At 32.1% G+C, this 25,758-nt stretch overlaps 1 protein-coding gene across 7 annotated transcripts in view; it reads right to left on the bottom strand.

Moving 5' to 3' along the window:
• Nucleotides 1-25,758, bottom strand: part of LOC125066211 (dachshund homolog 1) — a 128,510-nt gene that overhangs the window by 50,886 nt on the left and 51,866 nt on the right. For 3 of the 7 annotated variants that reach the window (XM_047674190.1, XM_047674191.1, XM_047674192.1), the window contains 3 exons: nucleotides 23,848-23,987; nucleotides 11,972-12,179; nucleotides 9,764-9,823 (listed from right to left, as the gene is read on the bottom strand). In XM_047674190.1, the coding sequence (XP_047530146.1) occupies nucleotides 9,764-9,823; nucleotides 11,972-12,179; nucleotides 23,848-23,987 (408 nt within the window). The remainder of the gene's footprint in view (nucleotides 1-9,763; nucleotides 9,824-11,971; nucleotides 12,180-23,847; nucleotides 23,988-25,758) is intronic. The other 4 variants (XM_047674193.1, XM_047674195.1, XM_047674197.1 and 1 more) reach the window with 2 other exon arrangements.

The raw sequence follows: 25,758 nt of genomic DNA, 5'->3' as shown, positions 1-25,758 counted from the left end.
GCATAGGCTATCTACTTAATAGGTAACGACTAAATGACGGAGGATCTTACTTATAAAGATTAGTATAGTTAAACACTTTTTTCAGTTAAATTTTAACGTTGGTATATTTATATCAGAATACATGATCGAAAACGTAATTGAAGCAAATTGTTTAATTGAATTAATAGATGTAAGAAATACACAAAACCTATAAAATGGAACAACTATTTTGTAAGTTAAGTAATGCGTTAATTCAATATAAATTAGTTTAATGTAAACAACTCTATCGCCAATATAAAATAGATATATGCTAATGATTTGCTAACAAAATTATGAAGGTTAACTAAGTTAGTTAACGCTAACCATTGCCATTACAGGACGAGCAGTGGCCTAAACAGATATTCCGGGGCCACGAGCGCGGACAATACGATGCAATCACCACCGAAGCCAATGTACGCTGATTAGTTAATTCTGAACCGTTCATACTGCCTAATATTGCAGCGCTTAACGTTCCAAACCGTTCTTGTATGCATAATCTGATTAGAGTAAGTATTATACAAAGCTTTTGGCGGTGGCGCCATCTATTTACATAGAGGTGCTAAAACTACGTCAATCGCGTTGCGACGATAATTAAAATGTACGCTTAGGTTGCTCACATTTCGAGGAATCGATTAAGAAAATCAAATCCTCCCGGAGCGTCACTGCGTAAAACATTTGCTTGACACCCAAATCAAAAATCGTTTTAGCTCACCCTCCTGAGGGAAGTTTGGGGAAGCGTCGACGCCTCAACATTTATTATTTCAGACATATCACTCACATGCAAAACAAACTCCGTCCGATCCATCAAAAAGTTTTCTTTCCCCCGTCTCCTCTTCGACACAAATCGAGTGTGTAAGTACTGCGGTTTGAGGAACTAGGGTCACACATACCAACGTCTACAAGTTAACGACGAATTTCGTACAATTGCTCTCTTTGTGTGACAAATGATTAATTGAGTGAAATGTTAAAACGGTTGTTATTTGTAAGCATTGTGCAAGGAAATGCAAGTATTTTGTAAATATGTTAAATACATTTTTTCAACCAATAACGCAGTGTCTTATGATAGGTATGTGTCTCAAATAAGTTATAAGCAACAAAATAAATAAGCCTGCTCATCCACAAGAAATGAGCATTGTAACCCCCGTAACAGTCAACAAAGCTTCGAAGAAAATCGAGCGAAAAAAGGCTAAAAACACCTTAGGGGTTTACTAATCGAATAAAAAATATCAGCGGCCGATGCCAATGTATGGGGGAGAAATGGAATAAATTATAAAGAAAATACAAGTAGCAAAGGGGCTGTAGGCAAGTAAAAACTTTTATGTTTATGCAGATAACAAACCTTATGTCTCGTCTAATACTTGTCAATTTAAATTGTTAAATACAGATTAACTCAATGTCCACATTTAAACTACAGATTACATTAAATAACATCCCATTCATATAATAATATATATATTTTTATATTATTATCTTTAGCTTACAATATACTATCATTTTAATTATTATTTATAATAAATAAAAATTCATCGATATTATTTAGTTATATTGAAATTCTTTAATTTTCGAAAATAAGATACACGAATAAGATTATTGTCAATACAAGAAGAATCGAAGAGAAACACTTAGGGCAGAACAAGTATGGCGAAATGCAAAAATAATAGGAAAGAAGTAACATGATGACTTGTCGGCAGCCGCACCCTCCGCATAAACGTCACAATGTCATTTGTAAAAATTGCTGCCTTCCAACTTTTTCGATTTTATAACATAAAATGCGTAGAATGGCTGTTTGGAAATAGTATTAAATTTATTCAAAAAAAAATATTTTCCCTATTTACATGATTTTAACTATTCAACCCAATTATATTAGAAATGTTAAGCTATTCAATAATAATTTTTAGCTATTGAAAAACACTCAACATTTTTCGCAATTCGACGTGACTTTGTCTTACAAAAAATAACAAGATTCAACGAGCGACAACAGGATTCGCTAGTCAATGGGACCTTTGCGGGGGAAACCGGAGACAGTTATTTAAATTTGAATAATATAATATGAAAAAAATTACGTCACTTAATACCGTAATAAAAGTGCACTAAGCGACTGGGGCATTATGCTTGCCAAATGCAAAGAGGGACAAGCAAATTTCGCTTATGAAACGTGAAATGAAAAATAAACTGCGTCGGGAAAAAAATAAAATATGTCTCAGAGGCTTTAGAGCTCATTATAATATTAGAAAAACGTGAGAGGATTTAAGTTGTCATCGGTGAACATAATAGATGAACTTTTATAAGAAATGAGAGAAGAACATTTTGAATTCTAATAAGTACTTAAACACTGACTGCGTGCATTTGGACTAATACTAAAAATACTATAGTATTTCTTAATTACAGTCGTAATTAAGTACAGTCTTAAATTAATGTTTAAGCATTAGAAAAATATACCAAAATAATAAGCTATTTGTTCGCAACAGATTACAGTAGCGTAACGAGATTCCGATCGGATCCGTGCGATGTTATTAGGATTTAAGCGCCAGCGCGTCGCCTGTCTCCCGGCACAATGTTGGATAATTATGCAAAATTGCTTCTACGATTCGTAGTCCCCGACTTTTTAGGGACATTACCATTATCTGTAATGGGAATGCTTTTTGATAATGTTGAATTTCATTGTAATACCTTTAGGGAAATGTGAGTTGTATTGCCCATTACGTCGTTGTGATGCTATGTGTTTTTTTTTTTATTTTGTAATCCTAGTCGTATATTTTGCCGACCACAGATTGCATAAGTACGGCTTCAAGGCATGCAGCATATGGGATAACCGCAGAGAATTCACATTGAACGACACACTTCCAATTCAATTCCTTGGATAATGTGACGCGACAAATCCTCTCTTGCCTTCCAGCGGCTTCCAGCGCAGCTCGTCGAATAGCATAAATTTCTCTAACGTAGATGATTGGACTTGTTCATCGGCTGTGATCGCTGGATGCACACGGAGCAGTCGCATGGGTAATGATTGCAATCGAAGTGATCGTTCGCGTTCACCGCAACGTGTTTCTAATGAGGCGATATTGGAAACTTTTTATTATTATTATATTATGAGTTTTTTTGTAATGCAATATTTGTATAGATTAATATTTATTTATTAAGTCAAAGTCAGGTATATAGTGACGTGATTGTTCAAAATAGTAAGTAACGAACATAAGTTTTAACATTTTTGGGCAGTTTTGAAATTGAAAAGCAATAAAAAAATGGAACAGGATTAAGGTGTTAGAAATTTAGTTTGATGATATAAATGTCTCTGAGATATCATCTAATGAGCGGATACATTCTGAAGACGATTATCTCAGAAAGATTCGACCAAGCCACATCGATCATAGTATTGTTCGTTCCATTGATAAACTTAACATTATCTTAAAGATAAGCATTAAGTTAATTTTAATGAACTTATCGAAAATTTCTTTATACGTGTTGTCAAAATTATATATTTTTTATGTCAAGGATATGTAGTTAAATTATGAACGTTGTAATATTATAAATATGTTAGTCCTTAATATCACAGTAGGTACCGTCAACAAAAAAGTCTTTAAACTTACCAAATTTATGTAAAAGAAAAAACATTTCCAATCAATATCGTTTACTGAAACATTATAAAAACAGTATGTTTGTTCTTTCCGATAATCGACGCAATAGAAACAAAGCCATCTGTTCCGAGCGACCGATACAGCGCGAGCGGGGAGTTCGGCAGAAAGTAAACAGAAAATATAATTTAGAAGCAATTTAACGCGATATGTCCGCAATCAAATTGTCTCGTTAATACCGCGCTATCAAAACATTTGATTTGTGGCGTAGGGTTGAGTGCGGTTATTTAGCCATTCGATGCTACGCCGGATGACCCTTACTTATGTTCAATCAATTATTTATTATTGATGCATTTCATACAATTACCGAGCAGCATCATGAACTGTAAAAATTATGCAATTTGTTTTTCTGAATTAAACTTTTCCGTGTGATATCTAATAAGTATTAGGTTAATAAAGAACAAATGAAAAAAGGCTTATTCAGTTGATTAATGCGTGCTCACACTCGACACGGAGTCGGCGCGGAGTCAGCGTGTAAACAGTAAAATACTTTTTATTCGCGTTGTAATTTCACCGCTTCGGATTTGCATAACAAAACGGGAAGCGGGAAAAGGTCAGGAAGCGAACGGAATGGCAAGTGTCCGGTTTGATGCCCAGTCAGCAATGCTGCCTGACGGAGCGCTTGCTTCGACGTTCTATTACACTTGCCGATGTCGATGTAATATGTTACTAATATCCTATCATCGATGAGGTCTTAGTGATGTGTTTTTTCGATCGATTACGGTTTTTATTTGTTATACATATAAAGGTCTTATGTTATTCCTTATTATTCATATATTCTGCATTATTTTCATTTTGTTTCGTTTCCAAATATTTCCGATAAAAATACAGTTTTGATTACAAATAATTGATTGGTATATTATTTAAGTCGTATGTAAAATGTATTGTTTAAAAAATATTACCATTAATGTGAATGTAATGGCAAAACAATACGAGTAGGAAGATAATTTAAACGCAGCATAGATTGCTCAAACTCAGGCGTTTCGCATGCATATTCATGATAACTTTGCGCCACATGCAAATTGTGATTTACACACTGTAATGAATTCTTTTGATCTGTGGATTCACATATTTGATTTACCCCATCGATGTCGGTATCAACATGGCATGTAATTACGTATTCATAGTTTTTCTGCAATTATATGATAATCCTCACTTACTGAAATTATAAATATAGATTCGTTTGGTTTTATTTCTTTGATAGTATTAATACCAGCAAGTTATTTAAAATCAGAAAGTTTTCTAATGAATAATACTATAATAGCTATTATCTTTTCTTCTTATTAATGGTTATTATTGGTTAGAATCCCAACTTCTTACTTAACAGCTGACTATCCTCATAACCCAATCTTGAAAAAAATAATAAAAAAACATCAGATAACTAACTTTGAACTCTATGCACTAGACGTATCTGATAATAATATATAATATATATATTTAGATTCTGATAATAATATATAATATATATATATATATATATATGAATTAAGTTAAATAGAGTTATGTTGATTAATCCGTTCTTATTGGTTATTCTTATTACCTTGTTTTTTATTATTTAATCATCTAGATTGTAAAGAGTAAACATCATCAGCAACTCCATTATTACAACGTTGCTATGGATATACAATAACCATCCACGAGTCGAGTGGAAAAAGTCTACTAAAAATTACATAATTACTTTAGCGATACAACTGTTCGAAAGAAACGCAGAAATGACAAGACGATGACAAATGAGCATTGCCGCGTCCAACACAGTCGGGTGGCGGACCTCATCAAATTATTCCCCACTTAAAAAAATCTTCGTAAACAAAAACGCACCAAGAGAAAAAACATTCGAGTCGCAGGGTAAAAAATAGGTATTGGCAACATTGATTGATGCGTACTAATAGGGCGCGAAGGAATGAGGCCGCTACGTAATTAAAGGAAAAGTGACATCTTCTGTCATTGACAGCGTGGCCAAGTTCTAGAAATAGAACGGTCACGCCTTTTGGGGAGGAAGTGATTAGTGTTTCAAACTTATTAAAAATTATTGAGTGAAGGCATCTAATTGATTGCTCACTTTGACGTCTCGTCACACTTCGTTAAGTATATGACGTTTTTAAAATATCAACGGAATATAGATTAAGTAATTCCAAACGATATTGAAAATAAACGTTAATCAATACGAAAGTCTAAAATATAGCAACATTTTTACAAAATCATTTCAGAGTGACACCTGAGTAATAAATCTTCTACAATCTGTACGCGCTTCCGCATAAAATTTAATCCTAATTTCAAATTAGCATTCCGGAGCCACGTATTTCACTATTTTCACAAGTACCGTGGCAGCAAAGTTTCAATTCAAATTATTCGAATAAAAACAAATTCCACGCCATCACAAAATAATGAAACATTAGCGAGCTTACACAAAATCGATGAAGAAAGTTGATACCTCAGAGGTTTTTATAAAGCATCCCTTATCGCTGTGTACATATCATTAGTAATGCAAAATAATGGGATACGGACACCTCGTGCTGTTTGCGAGCTAATGATTAATGCTGTTCGCCATTAATTCTTATTTTTGATGAGAAATTTGACTTGTGCTGTCAGGCGCCGGATCCAGATTAATATAGGCTGACGTTGCAACTTACGCTATAACAATGTTAGACGCTCCCTGGTTACAATATTAAACCTTAATGCTATCTCTGTGTTTTGCTCTTTATTTGTTAGAGTTATTTCTTTGACTATTTTGTTTTACTATTTTTAAATATAGTTTGAGAATGTATAAAATTTGATAACTAGTAAAATTATTGAATTATTGTAAAAATTCCATACAGATAAACATCAAGCAAGGAATATCAAAGCAAACGCAATAAATAGTTCGGTTCACCATCGGAACTACCCGAATAGTTTCAGCTATAAAAGGGCAAAGTACAAAGAGCTACGTAAAATGCCAGTACGACCGCATCGGTGACAATCTCGGAAGGTATTCAGAGGGCTGACTGCCATGACTCGGCACCCTTTACGCAACTCCCTACGCATACTAGCCAACTGAAAATCAAAAGTCGCTATTATTAATGACTTCGTGTCATGACAATCTAAATAACTCTGCTGAAACTTTAGCCGTAAACGCGCGAAAATGATCTCAAACGAAATCATGACATAAATGTACAGTCACCAGATGCGATCTTTGGTATCATCCTTCAAATAGAAGCGTGGAAAAATTATTGAAGATCCGAAGCATTCAGCATCTTTATCTCTCGGATACAAGAGTTCATTTTATGACCATTAATTTTGTCTTTTCCTCGGGTGTTTTATCACAGCGACGAAGCTCTGTCGCGCGTCTCATTAATCAAAAGCATTTGTTTACAACGAAGGGAATTTGATTTGATTAAAATAATTCGCAATATCCTTGATAAATATCACCCTCGGTCTTCGTTTGATCTTCGTTGAAATTAATGGTAGAGGATTCAATCACGCAAATGTTACCATCGCGATTCTTGACATTTTCTACTATGAGCTGATAACAAATTAAATTTTTATACAAACACATGATTTCTGATTTGTTTGAGTTTCCTATTGACTCTTATTTATCTTAACAGAAAATGCGCTATTCATTCAAGTTGGGCAAAATGTACTTTTATTCCTATAAGATCAGGAATCAGTAATCAGATCAGGCAACAATAATTTAATTGTAATGATTACCTGATTACAAAGTACACTAAAATGAATAGATGGAATTACTTTTTAATTATTAGAAAGCGGAAGTCCAAGTTTATAAAATGATCGCTTGAGAACTATAATTAGGGATAAACAAACAAAGGTATCTTTCCAGAGCAAGGGGCACGGTGAATAACGATCGACGTCAGAGCGATGTGTGCAGCGTATGCCCTCGGCTCTGCCGGCTGTCCCGGCTCCCGGCTACCCGGCTCTGCCGGCTTAACCCGCCGTACGCCGATTAATCGCAGCTAATTCGATCCGAAACGGAATTAAACCGGACCAATGCATAGATCCCAACGATTTGTTGACTGTTAATTGAGTCGTCGTTTGATTTACTGCAGATTCGGATACGTTTAATATCTGTTGTCGCAATTTTATCTGTTTATCTCTCTTTATAAATAATGTATACGAATAAATTATGGCAAAGTAACATTTTTGTGTTGAATGTTGCAGATTCAAATGTTTTTAATAAAATTTATCCTGTAATCGGCAATAAAAGCAAGAAAGCTGAATGTGGCGGTGGAATTAAGAAGAAAACACAGCCGCGAACGCTCTCTAGAGCAGCGTGGTAGATCAAGACTCAACCTCAACTTAGCAGTAAATTGACCTCTTATTTACTCAAACGGGGACATGTACAACGCTTATTATTAATTAAGACAAGTAATTTCAAGTAATACTTTCCTTATTCCATTCCATATCAATTAAGATGAACAAATGCAAAACTGTTCACAAAGAGTCTAATAATCACGACTGAGTGCACTTGAAAAATGCAAAACAAACAGTACCTACGAACAGTAACTACGAATTATATTAAATCAGAGATAATCCTGTCAATTAATTGGACTTAGGATCGAGAACCGGTCGGCGCATGCGCGAATCAAACGAACCGAGCCGATAAACCAAGGACCTCGATATTAATAAACATTGTAGCTTGTTATAAATGTCAATATCAGAATTATAAGATGTGCGTCATATGAACCTTTAATTTATATTCCATTTAAATACTTTTTCTTCAACTTCGTTTCTTTATGTTATAGATACATATATAATCATTATTTATATAAATCTATAAGTTCTGTAAGTTTTTTTATTCGTTATAATTTAGGTATATCTGTAAATCTCTCGGTGTGACTTCTTTTCGGCCTTTTTAAGATTAGGAGCTAATTCTGCCACACTCCAAAGCGGATACAAAAGTGGCAGATTTTCATTTAACCCGTTCAGGTTTCCTTATGATTTTTTTTCTATATCCGAGCATCGACATGAACAACAAAAACAAATTACTGACTGAGTAGAATGACTATAATATGGACCTCAATGATTTGATTCCGTGATTTGTATTCATAGAAAAAGTTAACTAATTCATCTCTGCTAATTTCAAATACGTTATGAAATAGTAGAGCAACTTGTGACCACCAAAGCGCGAAATAGTTGTATACTTTTTGTTTTATATTACAGTACAGCATGAGCTTAAAGTAGTACGTCGGAGTAAAGATTTTAGATCGTTCAAAATATAAAACGAATCGCACAATAGATAGGCAACCCAAAAATTACCAAGTAATTTCTTTTAAAACAGCCTTAATCCTATACCCGTGGCGGGCGATCGCGACTGACAGTGACACATCGGTACAAGGCTGGCTGTCCGACTGTAATTCTACCCAACTCGCATGGACCATGGATACGTTTTATTTTCAAATCTAGAGGATTAATTAGCACAATATATTAAATAAGCCTAGAATTTTAGGACATCGAAAATTAAAAAAAAATATTATATATAACCTCTAACTTTTTTAGGTATATTTAATATGAAACCTCTTTTAATTAAACATATTTAAAAAAAAATGTTTGTAATTTTATACCTTTATACGAAAAAGGTTAAGAGATTTCGTTGAAAAGATTTATATAAAAAATTAAACGAGTATATTTATATACTAAAGGTTTCAAATCAAAATCGATGCACTTAATCGGCACTTGAAAATGAAGTCAAAACCGCTAGTATCGTTCGAGCCCGCCGATCAATCACCATCCATTAAGCAGGAAAAGAAAAGCGTTTCCCCTAACCATTGGCCCTCGAATCGGCCCAATTTACATGAGAGCCGCATTTTCCTCGCATCGAGATTAGCCCAGAATGAGTTTGATGAATTGTTCGCGCCCCGTGCCGCCGAAGCCGCCGAGCGGTCATTTGTTAAAAATACACCCGATCCACCGATCTAATTGTCTTCTCTAATTTCACACTCCCCTGTGTCATTTTCAAGCTGTTTAAATTAAAAACGATTTTGTATTTAATTAATTGCCGTCCAAGCTCTGAATGAACTGAACTCTGTTTTAATAATAGAAAGGTCGAATAAGTTTTATTATAATATATAACGAAATAATTGAAATTATAATAATAAAAAAAAGAAAAATAACTTGCTTACCTTTCTAGATGTTTTACGATGTCCTCGTAAGCCGCTCTACAGTTCTCCCAAATACCAGATCTGCAGACAAAAGGTACATAATAAGAGAAATAAAGATGAAACATGTAAAATTAAATATAAAATAAAGAGAGTAAAGCAAAAAAACGGTGACAGTTTTTTTCGTTAATAATATAAAACAACGACTTTTATTACAAAGAGAGTTTTTGAAACCAATAAGTCCTCTAGAAAGACAAAACTTGCAACAAATTGTTCTCAAGTATTTAAGAATAAAATTTGCTAATAAAAAAGGGTTTGAATGTAAAAGGAATAATTATGAGCACTCGATATTAAATGTTCCGTTAGGCTGAGCGAGGGGTCGAAGAAATTAATTATGTTTTTAAAACAATCGCTTATATTTGTGTCGTAACAACTCATGCGTGATCGTCGAAATTGTTTCTCAATTACTTTAGCACTTTGTTTTCATTAAACTTTTCTTCGAGGGAATACTTCTTACAATAGTTAAAGGGTTCTGGTAAGGGCTCGTTCATTCTCATCTTATACTGAAGCATACTTTTGTCCCTTTAGAAGCTCCGTAAATACTTCAGACTCGTCTTAAGAGAGTAATATACAGATTGCGTAAAAAACATATCAAATATTTTTTTAAGTTGTAAATAATGTTACATTATTATTTTTAAGTATTTTTTTATTAACGCTTACAAAAAAAAAATACGGAAAAAAGAGTGTGCGAACTTATTCTAAGATTGAGATGATAATTATATCCAGGAGCAAGATATTTAATATAGGATTCAATTCAAAAAACGTCTTGTAATACCATCTCTGATAGTCAAATTCCCTGTAGAATTAGTCCTCGTTAGATTTTTAAAGTACCTATCTACTACTGTTCAATACATTGTAATATAACGCAACATTCATATGGCATATGTGTTAACGGATGTAATACTTTTGTAGGTTATTGTACTTGTAGTTGAATCACTTGGGTGGCAGTAAGACAGTGGGGTAAGCTTGGGGTAAGTCAAGTCAAGTGAGCACTGCGGGTCTTCGGGCGGAAGTGAGGGCACTCAGTGTTTGTACTTTTCTTATTGGATTAAGTCAGTCATTTAACCTGTATCACTTGTGACCCGCTTATAGGCTTCTTTTTCATTAACTTATGTATATAAGCTCATTATGACTTAATTAACTGTAATTGTTTTAGCACGTCACATATGATATATTATGTATAGAATTTTGGTATAAATTTAAACGATTAATATAATTGACACTTATATAATTATGTGTTAATTTGTTTTCGGTTATTGTTATTTTTATGAAAGTATTTATTCAAAATACAAAAATACGATTGAAGTTACGAATAGGTATAATATTCATAAAAAACAATATTTTTTTTACTGACCGGATTTGAGCTACGCCGAACAATCTTACAAGCCAATCTAAGTAGGAGATATTACTGCCCAAACACTGATATACTTTGCATTCTTTTACTCTGAGACTTATGGGAAAAGAGTATTGTGTTAAATTAACATTTGTGGTACACTATCTGGTAAATATATGATTATTAAACTCATATTTTTCAATGAATAAAATTAAAATAAAGTCAATTCCATCATAAATTACGTCGTAGACCTCAATGGTAGTCCATGTGGGAAAATGGTACATATTACAGAATTAATACCAGCTCATACCATGTTTGGGAAGCCGCAGTTTTACGCGACCAATATCCGCTGTAAGCTGTATTTGTTTATTTGACGTTTTATTACATATTCAAAACGCATCAGTTTATATATAGATTGTCTCTATACATTAATTATAGTAGGCAAATTATTTAAAAAAAAATACGTTCATATTTTTTTCCAAAAACGTCGCTAGATGGCGTTATAAGTCTTTAAGCGCTAAAGATGAAATGTATATCTAAAATACCATGATTATCAACTTAAAGCCATATAAGTTAATTTATTTACATTATGAGAAATGTAGGTATTTTGACTACATTCGAAATACAAATCTTCCTTAGCGCTTTAGCTTCTAGCAATATATTTCCCCACTCTTAACAAAGTCTAATTTGATATCAGTCTTTTTCGCTTACACGTGGTTGAAATTAGTTTAATATTAATTATGTACATTATTCGTATAAAACACATTGTTTTTACTTCTACCTAATATTTTAACAAATATGGTATTGTATTATAAATTGGTAAAAATGTTATATCTTACCTCGCGAGTGCTTCCATGTTGTGCATTGGTTGACCTTTAATGATAGAGCCGTCAGGTCTTGGTACACCGTGATGAGGCATGCCAGGGGACATGAGTGCATGTTGGTGCATGAAGCCCATTGGTCCCAGGTGAGTGGGTGGTGCATTGTAGCCATTAGCCAGGAGTGGTGACTTGTCCATTCGTGCCATTTCTGCAACAAGGTAATAAACTACATTAAAACTCAGTAAGTATCTATTATTAAATACTGATGAAATATATCGTTTTTCATGAATAGAAGTTAGTTTTAATTTATTGGTTATATATGTTATAATTTAAATCATTATGAAATATAAATATTGATTAAGCTTATACCCAATAAAGGGTTTATGAAAATTTGGGCGCGGCATAAATTGTAATTCCCGTTTTCAATTCCTTATAATAAATAGCATAGCACTTAAATGTAATCGCGAACCTACTCAGGTAAAATCCAATTAATACCCGGTATTATCATTTAATTACTCGTTCCAATAATCGAATCGCCCGTAAAACGGCGTATCAACAATAATAAAATGAGCAATGAATTTCGAGACTATTGTTTTCTGGGTACCACAAACAACCCGTGTAAACATGGGGGTGGAAGGCAAATATTCTTAAAATGACCCCCTATGGGGTAGTCGGTATCGGGTGGTCTTTGGATGTCCATACCCCCCCAGAGGTCACCAAACGGACTGGGGTGTCGGAAACAATTAACAAGGTGTCGAATTAAACACGAATTAACGTTTGGACCGTTAAGGAAAACACCCTTTTCCATTGTACGCTCTACAAAGGATTTTAGGATTGCTGAGTATTTAATATGTGTTCGCTTTGTTACATGATTAGGGATCAGTTATATTTGAAAACATTCACAAATTGTTAACATTTATAAATCAAGGTATTTCAATATCTCTTCCTCCGCTCCTTTTGAACTTAAGCAATAGCATATATTTTTATATCTTCCAAATTACATAAGTTTATTTAAATTAGTCTCAAATCCTAACTAGTTTCATGTTAAAATCACTAATAATATGAAACTACGATTTAAATACTGATGAGATATAAAATAAGTAAAACTATGGCTGTTTTACGTGAATCAAATTGCCATATACTTTATAAATAATAATAATTAACACTCAGGGTTTTAACTACATTGAATGAATCGGTAAAACAGAATTTGAACCGAAACCTTTCAAATATCACGCAACAATCATATTCTCCTCACCATTAAAGTGATCAACGAGTACCTATTTAAATACATATATACATCATAGAAAAAAATATTTTCTTTTTTGTAAATGTTAAAAGTTACTTTTTTGTTATTGAATAGTATAAAAGCATGTTAAAATTATCTAATCCACAATAATAATAATTTAAAGTTAGAATGTAACAAACATTATGACCAATGGACCCTGAATTAATTGACCGGCTGTATTTACTTAGTTACCGCCTGTTATCTTCTCAGCCATACACCGCATTTAATATACTTGATGTTAGCTTTGAGTTTTACGAGTTAGATGTTTTTGTTTTTACAGAAATAATAAGGTAACTAATTTCTGAAATAACGATTTAATAACTACTTCATCGAAACCCAGCGAATTAAAAACAAGACTAGTTATTGATTTTTGTCAAATTTAAATTCAAAATTATTTAGGTATTATTAAGCTTTACAGTTACTATTTAAGTCATAGTAAAAAATCTACTATCAATTTGGAAAAAAAGAACTGGCGAAAACAATTTTTTTTTTTTTTTAAATACTTATGCGAGGATTCCATAAATATGTTTGAATATTAAGCAAACGATTATAATTTTTATTATCTAATTAATTACATTTAATTCACATATTATTACCGCTAAATGTAATGAAGTAAAAAAGAGTCGAACTATTATTGTTACTATAACTATAGAAGTTAGAAACTTGTGTTATATGATATAAATAAAAGGTTAATACCTAACCACAATTGGGTTAGTGTACCAAAAATCGTATTTACAAATCCCTAAAGTATAAGAACCCAACAACTGGTCAACCGCGCCGGTCAACCGCACTTACTAATTAACTAAATACGTGTTAAATCTCGTAATAACCTGCGGTTACAATAACCCTTCCATACACTCTCTTTCTCATGTGTATATTTAATTATTTGACTCCTTCTAATGACATTATAATATATATATATAATATTACAAATACCCAAAAACATTAGTGATTAATTTTATTAATAAAATTTGTGACAATTTACTAGTACTTTTATGTTTATTTCTATAATTTTATAGACCATTTAACTATTAAACTATATTACGTCATGCCTATTGACTTATAAATCCATTAATATAATTACGTATAATTTCATTATCTTAATTTAGAATCGAATACTTATCACCCATAAGTATTAAGTATTTGGATAAAAAACCTAATCGCATTTGAAGACATTCCATCGAAACCAACAAAATGATCATCGATTATGATTATAACTATTATTAAGCGAATCCACTGATCAGGCATTTAAAGAAATGAAACGTCGATTTAGAGCCGTTATTATAACGATTTTCAACGATTTATTGATCGAATACCGACGGACTGTCCTCGACAAATGATCGAACTAAATTACCGACCATTATTTAAAATTAGAATCGATAGAATCGAAACCTCAATTATATCACTTATATGTTTAAAGGAGGTTGGGATAAAGGCGATCATAACCACAAAATTTAAGGACTATGTTTTTTTATTAGTAAAAAAGTTTTCGTTCCGTCTGCTTTTAATAGTCTTGTTTATTTGATTTTTATAGCGCCCAAGCAGAAACATTTAATCTATGTTATACAGAACTTAATCAAAGTACGAAGTCAACAGGAATATTAATTCGATTTGAAACAAGCCGTAGTGTAAAAAATATATTTGCAAGTCCAGAGATAATAACCATTGAGTTTTATTACGAGAGAGATTACGAAATAATCGAATGAGTGAGGTATAAATGGTTGGCTGTAAAGCGAGACGAGCGAGCGCTTTGGCTAACAATGTAGTTGACCGAAGTTTATAACTATTATTGTTCAAACGTACAATGCTAAAGTATAACTTAATTGTTTTTAATGAATCTAAATAATTTCTAGTGAAACCAACAATTTCATCTATGTTCGATATATTCACGTTACTATTGACGCGGAGATTGTAAAATTGACGAATTTCGATATATCTATGGTCTAATAATGACGTCACTATTCATATATATTGAATTTGTACCTGATGCTATTATTGTTTTCATTTTATTAATTCTAATATTTCGTATAAGATGGTGCATACTGATTAGAAAAAGGTTATATAGATTTTAGTTTCATGAATGACTCCTAAAAAGAGCATAATTATTATATAATGGATTAAGCTATTAAAGTTACAAGTTTTCGTTCCATACTGATTTGCATTAATAAAATTATATTTTCCAAAAAGTAAATGATCGCTCCGAGGCGATATCACTGAATCCAACAAATCTCAAAACAAAAACGGCAAAAGAAACTCGAAATGATACAAAACAAGGCGAATTAAAAGAAAATTACAGGCGGCCGGCAATCGTAGCGTTTACAATAAACACATAATTGTACGGTCAGTGCACCAATGGCATATACGATTGGGCGAAATAATTGTCTGCAATTCAGTGGATAAATCGCAGCTTGTCGCTTGCATAAGCGTCGTATAATATATATTATTTTAAAACAATTACTATTGAACGGAAGGTAGTGACTGGTACTCTTTAATCTATTTCGTTTTATTTTAAACCTATTTTTTTTACTTTATAATTTGGCAAATGTACACTTTGTATAGCCACCCCTTAATGTCAATATGCGTTACAAGAAACGCCCGTAAGAGATACAAGCTATTATCATCAACACAAGTCACGTGCGAAGTACAATCAATAACAGTAATACACAATAGCCGGCAAAATGTGGACTGCCAATAACTTGAGTCAACAAGACGAACCAGACAGTGTTACCTGATCCAAGACTATTAATGTCCATACATTAAATGCTGTGTGACAAAACATTTATTTGGGATTCAATTTTGCTTTTTTTATATTAACTAACAAACACACAATTAATTATTTATATTATTTTAAAATATGAAATTAATTTTAATTAATTATACTAATATTTACATTATGTAATTATGTTACCTATAAATATTTAGTAAATAAATGACTCAATTAAGCTTGAAGACCAGATTTCTACAAAATCGGGGAAATATTTATCTCACTTGCAACACCGTCAGACTTATGTGTTTGCCATAAACTCTTTCATTTGGCTCGGACGAGCCTTATGAACAATAAAACGTTGAGGGCTGGAGATTTGGACTGTAATAAAATATTTGCCCTAGCACGCGCTAATCCGCGTCCCTCACTTACGACGGCAATTTGAGAAGTTATAGGCTGAAGAAAAGCGACGTATTGTACACGACTTGGAATGAAACACATCAATGTGATGTAATTTCACTTTACCCTCAGTAATAAAGTCATATTTTTAAGGAAGTCTTGGACAATCGTTGCGTAAACATTATAATATAAAGGAACGGATGTTAGTAACTATTAAAAATACTGGTACGTGATAAATTTGTGAACGATCGAGTTTACATTACTTCTACAGTTATAAGTGTAATATTTGTTAATGTAAGGAGGTTTTATAATTAACAGAAAATTATATTTTATTAAGAAATAGAAAAAAACAATACTGAAACAGACCTCAACAAGAATTTTACCAAAATATAACTTTATTTTAATTGCTGTCCTACTTTAATTATAATTTTTTATACAGAATACAATACTTTTGAAAAACTAATTTTAATTGACTAACGTAAATCTCGTTAACGGATTATAGTTCTTATGGAAGACACTAGTATACAACTTTAACGCAATTCGAGGCTATTTCTACGAGCGGAATAAAACTTCTCCCTCTTTAGCGTGAAAGAGGGTCAGAGTTAATTACTCGTAAATTGACCGGGATACAGTTTTATCCCGGATAAATATATGGGCCGGGATTAGTATGTGTCATATTTGTTATTATGTGAGTTTTAGTGATGGAAGATTCTTATGAGTTCTTAGGGTGTTTTATACGATATATTTATACAAGATATATTTCCATTTTAAAATAGGAAAGTGAAATTAGTAACATTTGTATGTCCTTCTATTATTACATTCTTCTTTACTATTATGACTTGTTGCATATCGAAATATCAAGATGCATTCGCGATCTATTTTGTTTTGGTATTGTTACAAAATATTCAAACTTACAAATAAGTAGTGGGTATTGCGAAGAATGACGTAAGTTCCGACTTTCAATCGAATCGACCTAGAACTTGTTGAGAGCTACTCATCCGTAAACTTTTACAAAGGAGACTACGCCATTGTAACACAAGTATCAAAGATACGAAATCGAAGTATATTTTATTAATATCTATGCACAAAAGAGGGATTATATCCGTGGTTAATAACAGCTGCTGCTACCGAATTATCAAATTGAACATTTTTTATACCTATTTTTGATATGAGGTATATCTGTCAATAATAAATGTTACTGTAAGTTTTTGTACAATATTTTTTTTAATAATTTTAAAAGTATGAGTTATATAGTTGACTCTTTTGTTTCAATAATTTAATAATTAATTATTAACATTTAACATTAATAAATAAGTACACTTTATAAAATAAATATTGTATCATAAATTTTAAAAATAAATGTAGATCCAAACTTTGGCACATCACCAAATCTTAAGAAATCTACTTAAATAATTTGCACGTTGATCAATTTCTGTCTTTATCTCGAAAAGAAAAAATAATAACGTCATGCGACCGGTTTTACTTAACGCATAATTGTGTCACTAGAACTTGATTAAGTTTTCATGGTAATCGATTCGTCATTTCTTTTAAAAAATAGCAATATACAATCGCATTGTACAATTTATATCAAGAAGAATAACAAGAAAGGAAAGTATAAAGAGGATATATTATCAAGGAAAGTGAGAAGGTGGAGACACGAAAAAACAGAGAATGGTGGAAGACGAAGATATAGTTGGGGACGAGGAAGTAGAATTATCTGTAAATTGTTTAATAAATAGGACTAGATTATACTGTTCCCCTTTTTATTATACTCTCAGCTTATTCCAAGTTCCTTCCTTTCCTTTTCTCTACTAAGGAACTTGTAGTGTGGACCTCCATAGCATTGTGTTATTTTTACAACATTTTGTTTACAAATCACGCTCTTTAATTGGTAAATCAAAATGATAATTTTATGTATCGATGAACTTCTTAGCCAGATATTGCAGGTACCTAATGATTATAAACAATCATTTTCGATTGTCAAATTTATCTGCGTCGATATCCCTGACAGGCTGTTAGGCAGTTAGGCAGTTGCTCGGATGAATTAATACAGTGTTATTACTGTCGCTGAGCGGATACAAACGCACTGAGTTACGACATAACCTATAATTTCATTTTAACTTGATCGATTTTGGTTTATTAATGCCACGGGTAAAATTGTTTTAGCTATTAGACTTGGTTTTATTATTAACAATGGGGGTATGTCTTTGAGTGGACTTTGGGTAATAGTATAATATTTTCATTCTATATTTAGGCCATAAGTTATTGTCATATCCAGTCTTATTTTAATTTGACTAGATGCGAAGGTGTCATGTACAGACAGAAAAAAAACTCATTTCTGATAGAGATATTATAGCTGATAATATGTAGGGAGCGCTATAGCTATTATCTGACCTGCACTTATGGACCAAAATACTTATATTCACAATATGTTGGTTTAGTTACAAAAAAATAACCACAATGCGGACCCGATAAGGGGGCGCTGTGGTCGGGTTGGTTCTTTAAAAATGAATTATATTCACATATTTGCGGACGAAGATCTTACGTTGTTTAATCGTCAGTTTTAAACAAAATTATTTAAAAAAACTCACAATGTATTTAAAGAACTTTATAGATTTTTTTTTTATCTTGTAAATAATTTTTACAACAGTTTTATTATTTCCCAGTAATATTTGTTTTATAAATCATAGTCAACATATTTTTTAAGATTCAATTATCTTACAGAATGCAAAAATTTAATAAAAAACACGAACAATCATGAATTAAAAGTTTACCGGCGCCGACATTCAAAATACGCCGGTATTGTTAATTAAAAGAAATTCCATCGTTATGCTTTTACTCGAGCAAAAAACAAAATGAATGCGCCATGATGACTGCGAGGTGTGAGTAATGCCGTAAGTGGATGGCAAAACAGCATTTTAATTGTAAACCTCGTTCCACACCACAAACAAAACGATGGGAATTAAACAGTTTATTGCTAATGTTAGTATGGAAATAGGTTGCGCTGATGTTCGTAATGACGGGCAAGAAATGTTTATTGCTACTGCGGAAAAAAACTGATTCTACTTCTCAGGAACAGTTATAGACAAAAGAAATTATTTATAACCACATTAGATTTATAGGAATAGAATATCGTAATTGCATTTCTTTCATTTTTTTTTATTAAAAATGAATGATTGTCTCCGGGAGTTTTGGTGTCAAAAAAATAAACCGATACGACTCATCACTTATTGCAATTTGTCGGTATTGAGTGTACTCAATTGGAATGGTATTGGCATAAAACAAATATATTGTTGCAAAGTTGTTATTTGAACTTGGAGAGAAAATTAAATTGCATATTAGTAGTTAAGTGGAATAGTGTTGTTTTATACATAAAGTTATATTAAACAAGAACTGTTTGTAGTGCATAATATAGCAGAGCCGTTAGCAAATCACTTGGAATAATATGTGAATCTAAGGTTTGTTTATATCTACTCCTTCTTTGACAGGCTATAGATACCTTGTTGGGATATAAATAAATCAAACGATCATCAATCAAAAAGATCATCAGTCAGGTATGGATTTACTGATAACTCTGGACAAAGTAAAGTATTTTTACACATTAAACATAGGAAAATATAAAAATTTTAAATTATTTATTTGATATTAAAAAAATGTTATAACTTATTTAACAACTTATGCAAAAATATTATCTATAATCTTTCTAAATAGTGATGAACGTTAGTAAGGAATGAAACGCATAAAAAATAGATGAGGGTGAACATATAGTCGTCAGAATTACAAATACTTTTTTCTATACTTTATGTTATATCATTTATTATTATTTTATTGTTTTTATATTTTCACTGTAGGTACTGGCTGACGTTTATATTGCAGAATATTATAATACTATATAATAATTAGTTTATTTTCAAAACATTTATTTTAAGCCAATTTTCTGCAACTAGATCAAAATTAAATGTTGATTAATGTCCACAGCATTAGGTGATTGGATATTAGAAACTGACTTTTAAGGTTTAATAGAATTATATATCGTACAAAAGTAATTATGCGTTTTGTTATATTCTTGGTCGGTATATTCAAGCCTGCCTAAGCTGCCTAGCTACCTAAGCTACCATCCACTCATCATAACTCAACAATACAGTCCAGTTTGAAAGGTGAGTAAGCCAGTGTAACTACAGGTATAAGAGACATACGTATAATTCCCAAGATTGGTGACGCATTGGTGATGTGATGAATGATTAATATTTCTTAAAGTACTAATATATAGATAATTGTAGCTTAGCACTTGTGGCCCATTTGCCAGCCCGCCTACCTGTAAGACTTAAAAAATAAACTAACCGTACTCGAATAGAATCACAGTAATCGCATATTTTACCGTTGTATTTATCTCTGTGGATCACTAATGGCTTCAGTGGCTAGCTATCATCATCTAAGAGCAGGACTTATCGAAAATGGCACCAAGAATTTTTGGCCTCTACGATTATTTTTTTCTAAGAAAGTAAAAACTAAATTATTAGATATTTATTTTTTCTATTACTAAATTCTGCTATAGTTCTTTTTGATTATGTATCGAAGATTATGCAACTGTAATCATACCATCAGACTATTTACACAGGAACCGAAGCAACAAACTCACACAACTACTAATTTTACTACTTAGTCGATGCATTCAACTAACTTGTATAATTCGAAATAATTACATATGAACAGTATTGCGTTTGAATATTTCACACAAACAGATTCTCCCCCGACGTTGCTCGTGTGGAAATCGAATAAAATATATTATTTTTAATTTGTTGAATTTTTGACGTATCGCTCTATATTTTGTCGAACAAAATTTTCTTTTTTGTAAGTTAAGTTCATAAATAAACATTATATCCGATATAGATCCGATTCTAGTACATGCTTTAAAACAGTTACATAGTTACAAGTTAAGCTGTCTTTTTCTTACGAATGTAAAAGTTTTGGTGACAGATAGAGAGAAATCATTAAATAATTACCCGCTAAATATTTCGTAAATAAAAACACGATACATACTGTAACTCCGTAAAGGTTTGTAAAAGTGTGTGTTTGTGACAATACAAAATGAAAACACTTTGATACATATAGTGTACGTTTACCATTTGCAACGCAATCTTTAGTCTTTGATCGAAACACCTGTGTTCCACCTCACTTCGGCGTTTAATTGTCGCCGCGGTTATTGTTACTGTTTCCTTATCCATCTGTAATTTGTTTGATTGCTTGCAATTGCCACTTAATGTTTTAATCATTAAAGTGTTGAATTCCTACAATTGTACGATGCGCAGCATTATGTGTGTGGGGATAAAAAGTAATTACATTAACTTTCAATTGTAGTTCGTTGAGTAAATTGGTTATTAACAATACGATAAATGTTATATTGCGTGAGTGGGTTTTTTGAAAAATATTTGCATTGATGTTAATTGTACGTAAATAATTACTTAAGTTACTGCAGATATGTACTTATGTATAATTAAAGAAAACATGACATTATTCTTGTAGTTGCTTATGTGAACGAGTTTTTGTATTAAATAGCAAGCTTTTCTACAGTAATTTAAGCTTAACATCACGGCGCTTCGATGCGGGTTGATAGATAAACACGTGGCAGTATTTAACCAAATATGTGTTAATTGGGAGATGAAAAATAATTATCAAAAAGAACATGAAAATTCAGTGGCGCCAGGGTTTGAATCCTCAACTTTCAGTTAACAATTCCGTGTTATTATTAACGACAATTATGTTATTGTGTATTACCCATTACAATCGCGGCACACAATCAAGAACAAAGGCGTTAACAGACAACGCTCGCAAATTGACTGATCCGTCATATCCCTCTCCCTTAACATAAACAGGCAAATCCTTACTTAATTTCAGTCGCAGAATTCAATCAGAATGTAAAGCTTTATACCCCTACGTAATGTTATAATGCCTTACATTATCCCCCCGTTTATATAACATCCGAATCGAAGCGACATCGTACGAAACCTTTAATTATTATCAACACATCATTTTCATACCAGTTTCCCTAATAATAGGGCTGTCACAGAATAATTATAAAACATAAATATATCTGTAGTCATATACATATATAACTAAAGTATTTTCGTTTTAATTTTTTATACTTCATACCTGTACAGTTGACGAGACTTAATATAACTTCGAATATTGTAAATGAATTAGTGTAATGTTACATATTTAAATCATTTTTAATAATGATTTCTAATCTTGTCAATTGCCTTTACATGTCTAAATTTAATCTTATAAAATGGTAGACAGGTTTTGATAAAACTAATCATATTATTGCCATAACACACACTCGAAATTAAAATTAAGCGAGATGAAATAAGCATCAATTTTGATTTATCACCAAAAGATAAACATCAACCCTTTCACGGACGCACGTGGGCCGACGTCCCTTCCACGCATTTCATATTCCTATTTCCATTCCGTTCAACCTTCCTAGGAGGATTATATTCTGCCTCGGATATTTTCGTATCCTATTATTTCACGGGGTGAAAATGGGCCACCCGCCACCTCACTCACTCATTTAAACATTGACATTTATCTGACGATGCGAGTGTATGTATGTGTTAATAAATATACGTATGTATGTCTTAGCTCCAAGACATTTTATCAGTGTGTGAGTTTCATCAACTCCAAACCACTGTCAATGACTCGTCAAAATAATATTGGTTAAATATGGGCTCGTGTTATGATAAAATATAGATTACATTTACGAACATATTGTTGTTACAGTACATATTTTTTATTTGTTTATTATTAAAGATTTCCTATCTTTAAAAACATAAAATTTAGAATTTTAAAATTCTATATAGACCGGGAACAATATAAATATACACAAAACAATGCTATCGAACTTATGAGAGTGTTTCGAATTGCAAATTTAGGGAAAAAAGCGAACAAACTGCACTCAAAGTCAAATGCGGCAGTGCGCGATAAGCAAGTGTCGCTTATGCAAGATCACGAATGTAATTGCTCCCTTGTCTGGCACGACACTTCAAGCTAGAGCGAGACGGAACTCACAGAACTCGCAGGTACAAATGAGATGAAAGACAAAATAATCAACAAAGGTCTAAGCGACAAAAATGATTGATTGCCAGCCGTCTTGCGCTGAGCTCTATTTAATCACTTTATTCCCTTTTCTCCGTTTGTGTTGGGATAATTTTGTATTTGTGTAATTTGTATATGAAATGAGGAGCACGCCACCCGAGAAGCGGGGCTTTATATCCGGCGCCTATCCGGAGTATCTAGAGACCCAATTCGATGTTATCACATATCACGCTATCGCTTGCTTTGATTTATATTATAAGTCGGATATTTAACGTCTTGATTGTAATAGCTTTAATTTCTTGTGTGGATTTTTTTAAATAACTTGGAACTCAAATAACGTTGTAATATTGATGAATGATTAATTTATAATAAATTAATCGAAGTCGATACATTGTATTGTATGCAAGAACTTACCACTCATATGTCCGTTTTCATAAGGTGAGTAGTCCCCGTTCTCAAGCCGGTGCTTCTTGAATGGGTGTCCAGGGAACTGCGTCGCAGCAAGCGAGAGACCAACGCCCGACGCGCGCTTCGGTGGTCGACCCGGTCTGGAGCTGCGGACATAGTAGCACGTTACTGCCGTTTATGACGATGCACTTACACTAAAAATGAGTTAATACGAGTTTAAATTGTAGTGTAATAAAATCAAGAGTTTTGAATTCACATAGAATATATTTTTCAAACCAATATCAGACAAGTTACAAATCGTATGTAGGAAACACAGAGACATAAAGAAATGACATTAGTATTAAATGTCTTGTGACTAAAGGTATACGAATATATAGATGATAGAAATCACTTCGTCTCGAATAAAACGCGTTTGTCTAAGCTCGCTGGATTGGATCTCGCAATTTTGGTTCGATATTCAAATGTAAAATTACAATTAACCAATTAATTCATTCTTAGACTAGACTATATAATATATATTTCTTACAAGGATGCTGATAATATATGTATGTATATAGCTACCTAGATTAGATAAAAATCACCACCTAAGTGTGATATATATATACTTATGATATATTATCTGTGAGGATAAAGTATAAATATATAAAGTAACAATTAAAAATAATGTGTTGCGACTTGCTTTACCGTCCCTATCAAATTCAATACGACGCTCATAGGACAATATTCATCCATTCTATGCTAATATTTTTATAAAAAAAAAGTATGTACTTTTATGAAAACAACGAACAAAATTAGTTATAGTACTCCAGTACTATAATTTATCCTCAATTTGTAAAGTAAACATTAAAAATAAAATAAATAAAATTTATGGGGCATGTTTTTTATGCACATACTAACAGGTGAAGTGAAATAAAAGCTTGTGAAATGTGCAATTCTAACAAATTACATGTAATTATGCAACATTGATAGTGCAATACAGAATAAATGGAAGCAAGGAATTCCATCTCAAATAATCCGACGACACTAGACTTCTAAACATCTTCAAAAATGACAAAAATATACATTGTATGTAATTCTTCTAATGCGTTATATATATTTTATATAATTACTGAGATAATATTCTATAAAAAAATATAGGTATATTACAAAAATGAATTACTAAAACTAAAACAATACTGACTGTCCCAAGAAAAACTTAATACGCTTAAAAAGTATCAAGGTTCGATTTCATTTTTACAAGAAGATTAAAACTAATATCATATTGTGTTTTTAGCTAAAATAAAATTACCAATATTTATTTATTTATTTTTGTTTCATTAGTCGACTAGATCGTTCTTGATATAATTTTTTTCAACATTGATTAATATAATATATAATAATAATATTGGACAACATCACATACATTACTCTGATCCCAATGTAAGTAGCTAAAGCACTTGTGTTATGGAAATCAGAAGTAACGACGGTACCACAAACACCCAGACCCAAAACAACATAGAAAACTAATGAACTTTTTCTACATCGACTCGGCCGGGAATCGAGCCCGGGACCTCGGAGTGGCGTACCCATGAAAACCGGTGTACACACTACTCGACCACGGAGATCGTCAATTAATATGTGTTTGTCAAATTGTATTCTTAATTATATTTTTCAATGCATTTAAATTAAAAAACACATTAGCGTTCTGTTTTTGGTTTACCGGAAAAAGACGTTTGATTTTTACTATCTATTGTATACCTTAGTACCGATACCTGTGATTTAAAAGACATTTCTGAGCAAAACGGAAAACATTCGTTATATTTTATTCGTATTAATTATGAGAGAAGTTTTATAATAATTACCCTATAAATACGTATCATGTGACCAATAAAAAGGGACTCAAATAATTAATTAATAACAATTAAAACGAAACGGGGC

The sequence above is a fragment of the Vanessa atalanta genome, chromosome 9, assembly GCF_905147765.1.
Source record: "Vanessa atalanta chromosome 9, ilVanAtal1.2, whole genome shotgun sequence".
NCBI classification, from domain to species: Eukaryota; Metazoa; Arthropoda; class Insecta; order Lepidoptera; family Nymphalidae; genus Vanessa; species Vanessa atalanta.
The sequence above is the reverse complement of the archived record's forward strand: the minus strand, read 5'-3'. Positions and strand labels throughout refer to the sequence as shown.